This window comes from Coloeus monedula, assembly GCF_965178545.1.
Source record: "Coloeus monedula genome assembly, chromosome: 9".
Lineage (NCBI taxonomy): Eukaryota > Metazoa > Chordata > Aves > Passeriformes > Corvidae > Coloeus > Coloeus monedula.
The window spans coordinates 9,097,992-9,113,787 of record NC_138789.1 but is presented as its reverse complement, the minus strand read 5'-3'; the positions used below and the strand labels follow the sequence as shown (position 1 = coordinate 9,113,787).

General features: G+C 35.2%; 1 protein-coding gene across 3 annotated transcripts in view; it reads left to right on the top strand.

The window, feature by feature from the left end:
• The window catches only part of KCNT2 (potassium sodium-activated channel subfamily T member 2), a gene marked incomplete at both ends in the record, with an annotated part of 111,899 nt that overhangs the window by 22,602 nt on the left and 73,501 nt on the right, over window positions 1-15,796 (top strand). For all 3 annotated transcript variants that reach the window (XM_082287029.1, XM_082287028.1, XM_082287027.1), the window contains 3 exons: window positions 5,493-5,572; window positions 10,959-11,058; window positions 14,589-14,637. In XM_082287029.1, coding sequence (XP_082143155.1) covers window positions 5,493-5,572; window positions 10,959-11,058; window positions 14,589-14,637 — 229 coding nt within the window. The remainder of the gene's footprint in view (window positions 1-5,492; window positions 5,573-10,958; window positions 11,059-14,588; window positions 14,638-15,796) is intronic.

The window sequence follows — 15,796 nt, the reverse complement described above, 5'->3', positions numbered from 1 at the left end:
CTGAACAGTGCCTGGAGTCAAACTCATGGAGCATATCCCATTACTCAGAGTTCTTTGACATCCAGACTTACCCAGTGAAAAAGCCTTGCATAATGGATTTTCATTGCAGCAGCTCTGTTCTGTATATATCCTACATATGAAGTATTTTTGCCCAGAAGTTAAAAAGAGCTATTTTTACATGCAATAAAAACATTTTAAAATATTCATTTCCTCACCTTGTATGGGAATAAAAAAAGAAAATGTTTTAAAAAAAGTTCTACTAAATTTATCAAGCATCTTCCTTCAGTGGTTTTCTTTCAAACTTTAGCTTCAAAGTGCATGATTTCTTAATGCATCAGTCACGTTTGTTTTATTAACTTTCTCAACTTAGGTAATAGATTTGCAACAGAAAAGTATATTTGCAGTAAAAAGTCAAGTGTGTGAGAGAAACTACTTAGGGATTTCTTTTTCCCATAGTAAAGCATGATAGTATTTTCTCCTTAAAGAGAATTTCTAACGACTATTAATACAGATTGCGAATTCATTCTTTTTATTACTGCACCATTACTAGAATGGTGACTTCTTGACAGATTTTCATGAGTGCAGGAATGAGATAATTTCCTTTTTGAGTGTTCAAGGCTGTGAATAGGGATTTTTAAAAAAAAGTATTATTGATTGATTGAAAAGCACGCATACTACCTGCTGCTGAGTTAATCTCTTGCTATTAGTCTTCCCCTAAAAATCTTTCCCTCTAAGGAATGAAAAAATTAACATATTTTCCACAGAAATGTTTGAAAAGTAATGTCATTTCCTCTCTCTATTGCTGTGATATTAAATTGCTGCCATAGACCTGTATCACTTTCACAAAGACAGTTTTACGTAACTGAGGCCAGCAGATTGCAAAAAGGAACATGAAGCTGGCTACAATCAGATTTTAAAATTATTTATATCCATAAAAATACAGACACACATACTATTTTAACTGTAAGGAAGATAATTTTAATTAAGGGCTGAATTTTTCAGCATTTTGACATTTGAACAGTTAAGTAAAGGAAACTTTGCATTGACATAGAAGGTATATTTTTTTGCCTTGACACAGAACATATTTTTTTGCGGTTGCAGGTACAATTTTTTACTTTGTGCCACCTGAAAAATTTGTTTTGGCCAGTTTTCTGACGCTGTCTTAGTTTTGTTTCAATCAAAGCAGCACATGGGAAGGAGAATTTGAGCACAAGATACAGTTCTAATCTCTAAGGTTATTTATGCATGCTTAATCCTTTATTTTATAACTTGTTATTAACTCAGCTCATGCTATTTCTGTCTTCATTAATGCAGAGAATTATTTACAGTGTCACTGATAACACATGGAATCTATGAATCTATTAGTTATGTTAGCATCCAATTACATAATCAAGTGAATATAGGTATGTCTGGAAAAAACATCAATAAATAGTTTAACTCAGATTCACTGATATAAAAGGGAGCTTCTAAGTAAAAATACCTGTGGAACCTGTGTTCTGTCATGTTGTTTCCCAGTGTGAGACATCATGAAGAATCTACAAGACAATATTACAGTTATGCAGAGATCTTGAAAATATTTATTGGTTTGTTCTTACTAAACAGATAAAAATCCCCATTGGAGAATGACCTTATACCTCAGTTTTAATTATTCTGCACTTGTCAGAATCATCTTTAAGAAAGTGCAGGACAATATTGCAAAAGTTAGATTTCATTAGCACAGTGCATGGCAAATACCTTCAGTAAGTCTGCTTATTGTGCTTCTGAAACAAATTAGAGTTTTGAGTCTTTCAGAACTTTCAAAACTTCAAATAGAAGTGTTACCCATGAGAGTCATCATTAAAACACACTAGTCCTTTTAATAAAAGCTATAAGAAAAAAAATGCCTATTTTCTTTTTTATTGCCGTAAATTAAGATCAGATCATAGCAGTTCAATTTAGCACTTCAGGTGCTTCATTTTTAAGCACCCTACATAATAAGCTTTCAGGTCTGAAGTCTAACAGGATTTCACACATATTGAATTGGCAAATCCCAGTAAAAAATCCCGTATATTTTTTCTATATTACAAGGCTTTCTTTGTAGGAAACATATGCAATGTCCCTTTCTAAAAAGATTGATTTAAATAAATGTAAGTATTTTTCTTCAGATTGGCTCTGTTTGTACACTTAATACCTTTTCTTGATTCCAACATCAATAAATAGAAAGCATAAACATTTACAGCTCTTGGCATGCATTTAGTGAGTAATGCAGCTCGTACTTTCATTTGTGATTATTCCTGCCAAATCTATTTTTTAATATGAAATCAAGACAATTTGTAGATTTGAGGGTGCAAGATAAAACTGTTACTATCGTAAAGTGTGGCTATGGGTTTAGAATGACTTTGTAAATAGTAATGGAAAAATGCAGGAAAAATGAGTTAGGTAGCCAGAGCACAGACAGATTGGTCCCAGTGTTTTACAGCCATCAGCAGTGCTCTGCATTAGTGTCCTTGACATGAATTAGGATTTTCCTGCTATACTCTGTATTACATTAAAATGCACTACTCAAATTGCATCTTAACTGAATTATAAGAATGCAGTGTGTACTTGGACTTGGGGTACTTCAAGATACTTCTTACAATTTGAAAGACTTGAAATTATTTCAGTGACATCACTGTTCTTTGCGTTTAAATTAGTGAAGACCACTGCCAATATGAATTTTAAAACAATTAAGAACACCACACTGTGTTTTCAGGACAATCATACAACTAGTAGTTTTTGCCACAGGGACATCAGGTATTTGTGCGTTTTCAACACAGCTGAAGTGAGAGTCAGTAAAGTATAAGACCTGTTCTTTTAACTTCCAAAAGCAGCTTTTCATGGAATATTCAATGCCAACTACTTGCACAGAAAAATTCTGAAGTGATTAACTGACTGCAAAACCAAAATCCTTAAATTGTTCAAACATTTCTGTCCCTGTAACCATCATCATTTTACTCCTTCAGCTTGACTTCCGTCTGGTTAGTGTGGACTGTCTTTTACAGGAAGATAAACATGAAGCACAAATTGTTCACTATAAATACAGAATAAACCGAAATCTATTCTGCATGTACATGTACTATCACCCTGATCTGCATGGTGGGCCATTTTGTCAAAAACATTTGCTTGGAATCAATTTCCAAATATCCTGCAACATAGTACTCAAGTTTTATATAAATGTGTCACAAGGAATTTCACTCCCTCACTTGAAGCATCCTTAATAACTTGTACTAATTAAGTCTAGAAAAATTTGTTCAAGCCCTTCACTAGAATGGTGACTTCTGGACAGATTTTGGTGACTACTGCTACGAAATCTTCTCAATATTTCAATGGAGGATCAGAATTTATTTTTTGTAGGTTCCCAAAATCCTCCTTTCCTAGGCTACACTCCATAGTGGGAAATAATACAGAAAAGAGCAAATACTTGAGGTAAAATATTAACCATTAAAAGATGTAAGAAACATTCAAGTAGAATGCATGTTCTCCTTAGAAATGAAAAGCAGTCTTGGGAAAGAGCAGTACCTGGAGATTTCTGTTGTTGCCAGGGGCTCCTTCAGCCAATCATGCTTAACTTCACTTAGTAAATAGCAACCTTCAAGAAACAAAGTGAAATATTCTCCTGTAGCCAGAGTATCAGGAGAGTACATTGATTACAGATGTGTGATAATGTATTTCCCGCAAATGCAGAAGGCCACTACAGTTTTTACTAAAGTTTAAAAAAGTCAGGGGAAGGAGAAGGAGCCACAGAAGTGGCATTAGCATCATTCGTAATCCGTTTTGCCATGGAAACTGCTGCACTGTGGAATCCCAGTCTGCTGTGAGCACAGGTTTCTAAGAAAAGCCAAGCAGACAGCTGTTGGAAGGCTATCAGAGCAATTCATAATGCTGGTGATAGGAGGGGGATTAGCTCCCACATCCTCTTTCCTCTTTATCATTAAATCATGGCCTACTGGTAACATGTTGCTTTGTTGTGATAAGTGATTAGCGAAATTTTCGTACCATAATTTCCCTTACTTAAATAGCTTGTGCTACTTTGTTTTCCCCCCTGAAATATATCCTTGAAGATTAAGTGTATACACTTAGCATGTGGCAGCTGCCAAATCAGGGGAGATGTTTCCCACTAGAACTGTCACTGCATTAATGACAGTAAGTACCTTGGAAAATACAGATTCTCAAAAATAAGGTTATGTTTGTGCTTCCTATGAATAGGAAGCAGTATAATTACCCATCCTACAAGGAACACTACAATAAAACACACCAAAAGCAATGACTAGTTAAAATTAACTGATTCACTGAGTGAATCACAGAGCCTTCTTTTTATGACCCTGTCCTACAAAGTGATGTGCCTAAATTTCTGGTAATAAGCAAGCATGAAAAAGTTACATTACCTGAGATGCCACCCATTCTAAGCCCATAAGTAAATAAGCCTCCAATTCCCTAAGTGTACAGAAATATATGGTATAGACAATTATTTGAGAGACACTACTGATAACAATATATTGTACAAAAAATTGTTTCAGCAAAAAGCTTTACATGCAAGAAGGGAAAAACTAAAGTCAGGATTCTGCTAGAAAAATATGACTACATATAAAACCAAGTAGTTGAAGTACAGTTGTTTGATGAAAGAAAAGACTTATGAGAAGAAATGCTGAAATAAAATTCAAGCATGTTTATGAACATCTTTTTTCAGCTGTGCAAAACGTGATGATATACAGGGAAAGGGAGATGTAGGGAAGTAACTCACTTGTGCAATGTTACTTTATTCTTTGGCAATAATAGAACAGTTCTCAAACTGAGGCAGATTTGAGGGGAATGGAGGTAAGATGCTCCTGTTGCTTTAATATAATCAGGAGGAGAGTTATTTTCTGTACAATATTGTGTGATTACAACATGGTTTTGCTTTCAGCTCTCAGTATTTCACGGTGACCAAAAACAAGGTTCAGAGAGGGTGGTTTTGTTTGGTACATGAGCATTTGGTTATAGGTGAATGCAAACAAGTGGACTGAGACCCAAACACTTAACAGAGGTGTGAACAAGATAAAAAAAAAAAAAAATCGTTAAAATGTCACTTTTACAGGAGGAAAGTTAAATTGAGATGGAAGGCTTAACTTGGACATCAAGGAAATCTTCCCTACTAACATCAAATATGAGAATGGTCATCCAGTGAAAATCCCAAAAGCATAGCTCCTTCTTATTTTGCAGTGTAGATTGTCCAAATATGTCCAAATGATTCTGCATGTAAGGGGGATAAACGGAAGGTTTTCTGCTTGGTGGTGGTGGGGGTTTTTTGTTTATTTGGTTTGGGTTTTTTTTAACTTTCAGCTTTAGTCATTCAAACCTGAGCTTTGGCTGAACACTCACTGTATGTCCCTCCATTTTTCTATCAAGAATAGATGATTAGAGAAACAAATTATTTTGAAATACTGATTTGTTATCTTTCATAGCCAATCCTAATACTTTCTTTTTTATTATTTCAGGGTGCAAGTTGAATTCTATATGAACGAAAACACATTTAAAGAGAGACTAAAGCTCTTCTTCATCAAAAACCAAAGATCAAGTAAGCAGCTGTATTAATTTCTGTTAAGCATATTTGTGATACTTTAAGTAAAATCAAATTCAGTTGAAGGCAACAGTGAGGTTATTATTAATTTTCTTCTGAGTTAAAATATTTAAACTTGAAAATAATGTCCTTTTAGTGCAGGATCAAACAATTAGTGCCATCACCAATTGTTAAATAAAATCATGAGTTTTTTTCTGTGTCATGATCAAGTTGACTAATTTGCATGGACCTGGCAGCAATGCTCATTGACAAGTCATGACCTTGTGACTAGGAAAGCAAAGACACTTAAGATGGTAAAGGAAAAAAGCTGCAAAATTTCCCAGATTTTTTGAAGTGTTCTACTCTATTAAGTATTCCTAAAACTTCAAACTTTATCTGCACTCAAAAAAAAAAATTGGAAAGGAGACTGTTGGGGATGTGATACCTCAGAAATGTAGTCCTTGTCATTAGCCTACAGTCTACTTTAAATATATCTTCATTGACACATGTGCCTAAAGTCATAGGCCATCATGGAAGGGAATAAGGTGGAGGAACTAAGACATTAATATTTTTATATACATCCATGCAGCTGGTCCAGGGGGGTGGAAACATGGAATATTATCCAATCTTGGTTAGAACAGTGGAGTTCCTGGGTCAGAAAAGCAGTGACTGACCTCAATTTTCTTCTGTGTAGCAGGACTGAAGTTACCTCTATTTGCCTTGCATATGTAAAGAACTAAAATTACCATAGCTTTATCCATAAAGCTTTTAGACTACAAAGAATACATTTTATCCTTTGTAATACAGTTGAAATTGTTTCATGGTTTTGTGTTTGGAAAAAGACCGAAAAGAGAAAAGAAAGAAGTTTTTTGATCTGAAAATATCCAGACAAACAAAACTGGGGAGACTAGATCAAGCTTTTAAAAATAAAACATACCAAAAAATCTTCTATCTGTAAGAGCTAGTAATAAACAAATAAATACTAGTTTTACATCAGAGAACTTGGTGTTTTTATTGGCTAAGCTTCTTTTACTTTGCAAGTAAGAAAGGAAGAAAAGCAAGAAAAATATTCCCCTGAAAGGAAAATAAAAAGAAAAAAAAGGCACCGGGCTGTGAATGAGTGACATTTTCAATATGGGCTTTGGAATTAATTGCTGTTTTCTTAGGTAGAGAATCAGGTTTAACAAAGTTCCTGGAGGTTCATCCATGGGGAATGCATCACTTACTACACTTACCTAGACACACATAGGAATCTTAATTCAGGTGCCTAAATAGCATAGGAATGATGTGGATAGCCACCAGAGCACTGAATTAAACACGAAAAATCCCCAAGCCAAAGCAGTCAGTGTTAGTAAGTTCAAACACTCCTTCTGCTTTTGCAGATCTTGGTTCTTGTCCAAATACTCAGAACCAGAATCTTCCAAAAGAAAGTCTCCAAAAAGCTGCTGCTGACACAACAGCCTGCCACTCAGTCAGGTGTACTCATTCAGTCCTGCATTGAAACTGGAGGAATCTCTTGCCCAGAGGTATCAGGCAGTTGATAAACAAAGACAGTAGATTTTAGTCAGCGTTCAGTGAGAGCACTGAAAACCTTCCTTCACATATTAAAGATGGACTTGCTGTCATTGAGAAAATAATTGTCAGTAGGACCAGCAAATTTTTGGAAAGCGTAACTAAATCAAGCCTGTTCACCAAACAGTTTTTTGATAATATCACATGGTTTTGCCAACCAGAGCAGTCAGCTCTAGAATTTATAAGAATTTTCTACAGAATGCTATCCTGATCTAAATCACATATGGGCCAGTAACTTGAAATATCAACTGTTTTATTAATTATTATCCTTGTTTAAACTGATAAACTGATGAAACAAGCCTTCATCTGTCTCATGTCAATCTAGTTTTCACTCAGTCTTCTGCAAGCAAATGTCTAATCAAATTCAAACAATGTAGGAAAAAATATCTTACAAAGGTGTCACTCAGCACCCCCCCAAAATAAAAGAGAGAAAGAGAAAATGACATATTCACACAAGTGTGACTTGCTTGTACTTGCCAGGACCACACACGGCATTATCACGGCCAACAATAAGTCTCAGAGGGAAAAAAATAAGTGAAGTTTCAAGTCAGTGAAGAGGGAATGAACGATAACTATCACTAGGATATGAATTATTAAGAGTATATTTTGGTCCAGCTCCTAAAGCCAGCTGCCACTGGAATGATTTTGCTAAAAACCAACAACGTATTAGTGACTTACAAGAAAGGAATAATGGGAGGTGATTCTAAAATCCTCACCTGGTATCTGTCACTCTGTTTAGACCAACTCTCTAAATCTGACAATTAATCTACAAAAATACTTCAGAGGAAAGCACCAAGGATTTATAATAAAAGTGAAAGTCCCAGTCAGAGGCAGTAAAATATAATGTATCACTCTATACTTAAAAATGCCTGCAAAAATAGCAGATACTTTTTTCAACTGAGAAGGAAATGTTAAGATTTGACATAGTTATATTTAGTTCACAAAAAAAAAAGATTTTGAAATGATATTATCAATTCTTCTTTTAAATACGACAAGAGTATGTAACAACTTTGTTCCATAGACACAGTGAAATTGCATTCCCATTAAACGATACGTAACTGCATAACAGTGCATGAGTGATGGAGCTGAATACAAGTTTCAGGCACCACTCATATTCAAAATATGGAGACACTCTGTGCAAATGACCCTGCTACTTGAGCAATCTGGCTCTGAATGGAGAAAAAGAAATTAAATCAAGCAGACCATGTTGATTTATTGACAGCATGTGAAATACAGAATAAAAATAGCCAGGAAGCAAACAACTATGAAATGCTTGCTTTGTAACAGAATAATAATTGAAAACCTGATTTAAATGCCTTCTGTAGTGTTTGTCCCCCTCCTTCCCACATTTGAAATCCTGCATCTCCATGACAGTGGAACGCATGCATTGCTTCCAACTCACAGGTGAATCCCCAGGTAGGGGGCTGCAGAATCTTTCTACCAGAGAAAAAAAAAGCATTTGTTAGGCCTGTGTTAATTATCCAAACTTTAGCAAGGGTGACTGCATATGTTACTGATGGCTGAGGCACACAGAGCAGGGAGAGGTGACCCAGGACAGACTTGAAGCCTGTTGTTCTGTATTTATATTTTAATAATCCCAATCACCAATGATACAGAACCTGTCCTTTGCCTTGCTCTATAAACAACCCCAGCCATGAAATGTGCTCTCTGTAGATGCTGACTGGAACCCTTAGATGAAAGCATGGCTGCTTTGAAAATCCTGCCTCACATTCTGAGGGAAACAGCCATTCCTATGGAGATACCCAGAGCCTGAGTTCCAATCAGCACTGAGATTTGAGAGTTAAGGGTTTAGGGCAGCAGGCTGGAGCATCAGTCCCCTGTATTGATGTAGCCTTTAATCAGAAAAGAACCATTTTCTTTTGGCATTTAAACCAACATATCATTTCAAAGGAATGATAGAAACCAGGCCATTATCAATACAGAAAACAAGTGTTTCACACCAAGTATAACATTTACAGAACTCAAAACCAGGAGAAAAACAACAGACTTCTGTACTTGCCTGAGAAAGACAACACAAAACTGGTAGGCTTTTTTTGTTGGATTAGGTTTGTTGTGGTTTTTTTTAAACATTATCTGCCTTTCTAGTTGTAATAGCCTGGTTGTTAGGGCAACCATTCATATTCCAACAGACTTCAACAAGAGGGTTAGGACAAACAAACAATGCATGTTTTCTTCAGCAACATTTCAAAAAAGCTGCAAATGAGGATCATAGCACTGACCAAGTCAAATAATAGGATAACACCCCTTCCTTTCTTCCTTCCTTCCTTCCTTCCTTCCTTCCTTCCTTCCTTCCTGCCTTCCTGCCTTCCTGCCTTCCTGCCTTCCTGCCTTCCTTCCTGCCTCCATCCATTCACTGCTTCACCCACTTCACTCATGTTGGGGAATAAATAGTCTATGGCTAATTACTCTTGACAGAGGAGCAGGAATCACTAGGTTAATGTTCTCAAACCCAATTGCCGGTAACAGCTGTGGGACTTCTCCCAGACCACAGGATTTTAACGCTTAGTTCACAGAAATAAGATGCTGTAGAAGTCCATCCAGTTCTTATGTGATAACTGAAATATAACTCAAAGTAATAAGCAGTTTTATGTAATACACCTTAAGATTTCTTTCAGAAATTGCATAGTAAAATATTTAAGAATCCATTTTCTATTTTTCTGTTTGTATTAGGTGGAGTTTTAATGGGAAAGGAAGTAGTAGATATAAAAACTTATTTATCAGTTTACCTGTAAGGTGCTGTTTTGAACTTTGGACTGAGTAAAGTTAAAAAAAAAGTAATATTACCATAAGATGAGTATGATTCTCTCCTTAGAAGGGAATGTATGCACACAGCTTTGGGTATGCATTATGAAGCTGTAGTTCTTAAAAGATAGAAATAATTACATTGAGTTCAGCAGACCTGCTGAAGTATTTGCAACATGACAATAAACCACAATGTCCTTGCTGTGACTGGGGCAAGGGAACTCACATCTGGGTAAGACTCAGTCAGAATATTCTACTTTGGACAGAAGGGCTCAGCCATGCAGAACTGGACTCTCAGTTTGCAAGACTAAAAATAATTAATGCTAAAGTGACCTCCAGTCACTGAACATTAGTCAACTAACAGTTTTAACTTAATTAGTAAATGAAAGCTTACATCTAAGAGTCAGATGCAAATATCCACACTAGCAAAAAAGTCTGCTGAATCTTATAGCAGTACTGAGAATTTAAACCTTAATCCTCTAATGACTGCAAAATCACATATTGAAGTTCCACTGTAGTAGCTAATGGCTCCAGTTGGCAATGAAATAAATTGCCCATGTGATAGAAGTAAGTGTCCATGTGGATCCCTTTGAAGGAATCCTTTAATGCCTTTGTGCATTAAACCTATGTTTGTGGGAAATAGTGTAATATTTTGTGATACTACTTCTGGTATATCCATTCAGCTAAAACGTTTCAATTTTCCCATGGTCTGTAGAACATGTTGTTGATTCAGTTCAGTTGTGCATTCAGCATGACTTTTAGATGTCGTGATTCTTGAATGCATAGTTATTCGACTTCAACATTAAATAACTCCAGTTTAATATTTTATAAGTTGGGATAGAGTTAATATATTCTGTATGTGAAGCTACTGCATGAAGACTTTTTTAGATATTAATATTTAAGTACTGGCCGGTGCATATGCCCACCTATGGTTGAAAGTATGTCTTCTTGATGTTGCTGTATCTTGTATCTTAAAAAGCATTGCATAGTTTTTTACTACAGGACTTAAAGGTGGGTGAAACTAAAACCCCTGAACTTATTTCAATATTTTCTTTTCTTTTTAAACTAGGTCTGAGAATACGATTATTCAATTTCTCTCTCAAGCTACTAAGCTGTTTCCTATACATAGTTCGTGTGCTCCTGGATGACCCTACACAAGGACTTGGATGGTAATGTTTGGGGTTTTTTTCTCATTTCTGCTCTCAAAGCATTATATAAATTGCAAGAAATAAATTAATGAATACCTGTTTGGCATTCTTTCAACAAGGATTTGTTTTTATGTCTCACAGATATTTTGAAAGAATTATAAAGCTGGTCTTACATTGTGAATGGAAATAAGAACTAAAATAACAATATTATTTTTTCCCTTTGTTACTAAAATAATCCTGGCTCTTTCCTTAGAGACTGTGCATCAGATGTAATTGTGCAAACTTAGATTTATTATTACATAACATTTCTATGTAAAGTTGCAAATGTCTGATTCCCAGTTTATGGAACAATTTTTTAGGATTTTGCTTAAATAACTTTACTTAAAACTCCAGATCCCAGAAATGGACAGATAAATACATGAAACTGAGCTTTCATGCAGATGATATTGATGATCATTTTCTAGCCTTCTGCTTTCTCTAAACATTTCAGAAGAGTGAGACCGAAAGTACATTCTATACTCAAAATGATTTGTGGATATAATGCATGATTTTGCACACCAAGAACTGTCAGTATGGTATTCTATGTGACTTACTTTTTAATGTGTTCTACAATTAATCACCAAATGTAGAAGAAATTATCATTTATGTAAGCCTGTTGTATTTGTGTCCTGGATATATTGAATCTCCTTGGTTTTTAATGCTAATAAGCATCACATTTTACTAACTTACTTCCTTTCACTGGATTTGATTCTTTTGTCCTTAAATGCTGAAAAAAACAAAGCACATAAGAAAACGCTAAGCTTGAGATGATAAACCCAGCAGTTTTCACACAATGTTAGGCAAGGGACAGAGTTGGATTTCTAATTTTAATATTTGAATATCAGTTAAATATAATAAGGGTAATACCAAAAAAAGCTAGTGCACAGGAGAAATACTCTGCTTTACAAGAATGAAATCCAAAGCAAAGAAAGGTAAAGAATATTTGCTTTATTGAGCAGTGAATGAGAGAAGGATATGTGAATAGGAAGTACAGAAGATGCATTTGAGATTTCTTTTGGTCAAAATTTATCGTGAGAACTTGTAAGATCTGAAAAAGGGCTGTGATAAAATTTATTGTGAGAAATTGTAAGATCTGAAAAAGGGCTGTGAAAAAATTTTTCTGAAAAACAAGATCAGTAAAAAACTACTTTCGACTCCACATATACCTTAGAATGTCTCTTTAATAAGAAGAAACAACCAGTGAAGTTTTCATAAAAAGTTGTGGAGAAGAGAAAATCCATCCTTAGAAATTTAGGCATTTTAGCAACTCAGAGACTTACCATTTTCCATCTAACCATGGTTTGTGGCATGCTGCAGTTCTTTTGTTATGACATCTCTGTTGAGCCCAAATGAGTGTATTATACTGCATGGTTATGTCTGGATGTGCAGGACAGGTTAAAATATCAGACCTTGTGCCAAATATACTTTTGTATTTATATGCAAAGATGCATGTTCATATGCCTCACACCTTTCCTGACACGCCCTTCAATCCAAGTGTATCACAATTCACCAGACAGTGTATTTATATTTTCTATATATATTATTCCCTTACATGGTGTTGTGGTACATCTGAGAGAGTAGTTGGTGTGTTCTGTCTCTGAATAACATTTGTCTGCCTGAGAAGAGTCAGGTAAGTCCTTCTGCCTGCTCACTAAGGGCCCAGTCTTAGAAGCTGTGCCAGACAAACAACCGGCACCCCATTAATGCCATGGAGATCCTGAGGGCTGGATACCAAAACTCCTGCTGGAATGCATTCTTAAGGATGTGGTAATATGAAAGAAAAAATAATTTCTAGGTACTGTGTCACAGCCCCATGAAAGAAACTACTCAGCATGCTGAAAGCACGGCCACAGAAAATGTTTTCACCTCGTTGGTTTTAAAGTGACAAATCTGGGAGGAATTCTTGTCATCAGATTCATTTCCTGTTTTTCAGGAATGCCTGCACAAGTTGGTGTCTTTCATTCAGGCACAACGGGTGTACAGGAAAGAGCTTAAGACATAAAGCATCTTTATTAATGGGTACAGTTTAGCACTGTCCCACTCACAGTTGGTAAAAATACAGTTGTTGCCAATCTGTGGGCTGCAGATCCCTTTATTTTCTGCTGACCTTGCTTGCCAAGGATGAGCAAGGATATTTTTCATCATTTACAGATTACATATTCCCACATCCTTACATGACCATTTGAAAGGAAGATTTGTGCCAGCAATTAAAAGCAAGATAACATCCCATGCATAATAGCCAATATTTTTACTTAGGTATCACAATTTTGTACTTGAAATACTGCTGCATAAATCTCCAGCCCTCCTCACATCCTCCAAAGAGGTTATCAAGTGTAGTTTGGTGCAGTCTTTCCTATTGAGAGCGTGGTCTTTCTATCACAGCCTATCCATGGGATAGGATTTCTAGGATCTCTTGATCTTCAGTATATATTGTGTACTTAGTCCAGCTTTACAAAGTATCATTTCAGTTGTCTTGTTTTTAAATTCGAAAAGAAATCTTTAAAAAATGTAACCTGGAATGCTTCATAGTCCCTTATCTACGGATATGGAACACGTACAGCAGTACTTTCTAAAAGCTGCTTCACTTTTAAAAACGTCTGTATTGGTTGCCTTGGGTTTCAAACTATTGCATGCATTTCATAGACCACTTAATGATGTAATTAATATCCCTTTCCTCCCATGTGTTTTTATGACTGTGTTCCCATATACATTTGCTAATGGAAATGGACTTTGCATGGATGGTATTGGCAACTATCAGTAAGGAATTAAGCCGGAGTTGTTCCAATCAAAACTACACACCTGGAACAATTGACTGGTGAGTTCCTAATTTAAAACAGCAAACAAAAAGTCCACAGAATGGTGGGAAGGGGAGAAACACAGGAAGACAAAGCCATTTCCATCTGGAATAGTGGCATTTTGACATACAGTAGGGATGTTTCCATAAATCTTTAGCCATTACTTACATTTCTGAATGTTCAAACTGCATTTAATATTTTAATTGTTTCTCTTTATTGCAAAGTGAACTGCTGGACTGAATGCTGGTGTGAGATCTGGGTTCCATCAATGCTGACACCTTGCAGAAATGAAAAAGGATGCCCTTAATTTAAAAAACCAATTCTGAGTAGCACTAAATGATTAAGAGGAAATTATTGTGCCATTGAGAGTGTCCCATTCCAGTGGTGCTGTATCAAGTGCCTATTAGCACTGATAGGATTTTTCTAAGATATGACAGCCCCTAAGATTTGGATCCCATTTATATCCTTACACAGATAGCAAAATGTTCACAAAAAAGGATTGTCAGTTTCCCACAGGAACCTAATGATTTGCTCTGGATTAGAAATACAAGACATGTCAATATTCAGTAGATAACTACTGATTTAAAGTTTTTATTACTGAGAGTTTTCTTTTTCAGTAAGGCTGCTCTAATTTCCATTCACATGTACAACTTTTTTTTTGTCTGAAACACCAGATTATCATTAATTTCATATTTGTTTTCTTACTATAATGAACAGGTCTCCCATTATTTGGGTGAATCGAAGCTTACCTTTATGGGGATTACAGGTAATATGTAAATGACCAATTACTGCCATATATCAACTGCAGATTATATCGATTTACAGAATTGTAGCCGTGTTAAAGGATACTTGGAAATGTTGATAGCAGCAAGGAAATCTCATTGAACACCAAGTACAGCAAAAGAATAAAGATCAGCTGATCTGAACTGATTCTCTCTGTGAAATGTGGTTTTTTACTAAGAAAAAACTCTCTATTGAAGCTTCCAGAATAGTTATACTGCTATATTCTCTCACCATGATTGGTGCCATGCCAATACAATATTTGTACCTCTGTGTAATACACAATTTTCCAAGGGAAGAAACCCTTGATGAAAATACATTTAGAATATGCACAGTTTGAATAATTTTTGACTTAGCAGTCAGATTATTAAATTTAAGTTAAAAATACTGAGATATTTATTTGCTTATGGATACAGCCCTTTTCTAATACATTTATTTGATAAGGTAGGAATTTATATGAAAATAAAGCCTGAGTTTATCTAAGTCAGTAGTAATTACTAGGAGAAATGGATATATTTTGATTGCCTATTTTAATAATTTTGCATATTTTAATTATTTCCCAATTCATAGCATTTTTTTAAATTCTATATTGTGCACTCTTTGGAATTTTCAGTAGTAGGGAGGAGCATTGACTTAAAATTAGAAATCCTGAGGCTTGACTTCAGGCTCCAGCTTGATAGAATCCATCTTGATGGAATATTCCCACAATACAACATTAAAATACAAATATTTTCTATGCAAAGGACTTAAGTAAGTTTTATAGTTACTTAATGTCTATAATGATTTAAGTATTTTGTTTTACTGTTTTGATATCTGACTGTTAAAATATTTTTAAAGTATTTAGTACATAACTAACTACATTTAGTCTATTTAAGGCTGGGAAATTGAGCTCAGCTGCATTTAAATCTTAAAATTATTCATCTTTATATTATTTTGCTGCTTTCAACTTTCTGAATTATACACAGTAAGAAAAATGTTTGCTTTTCTGCATATTCATAACATCTTCACAAGAAAGTAAAGAGCAGACTGGCTTTCCTTATTTACAGCTTCCTTCTCTCTCCCTGTCATGTGAAAAGATTTTGGTGCTGTTTAGGAATAAATGAAACTCAGAAAAATAACAATATCTAAGCTTCAAGCAAAATTCT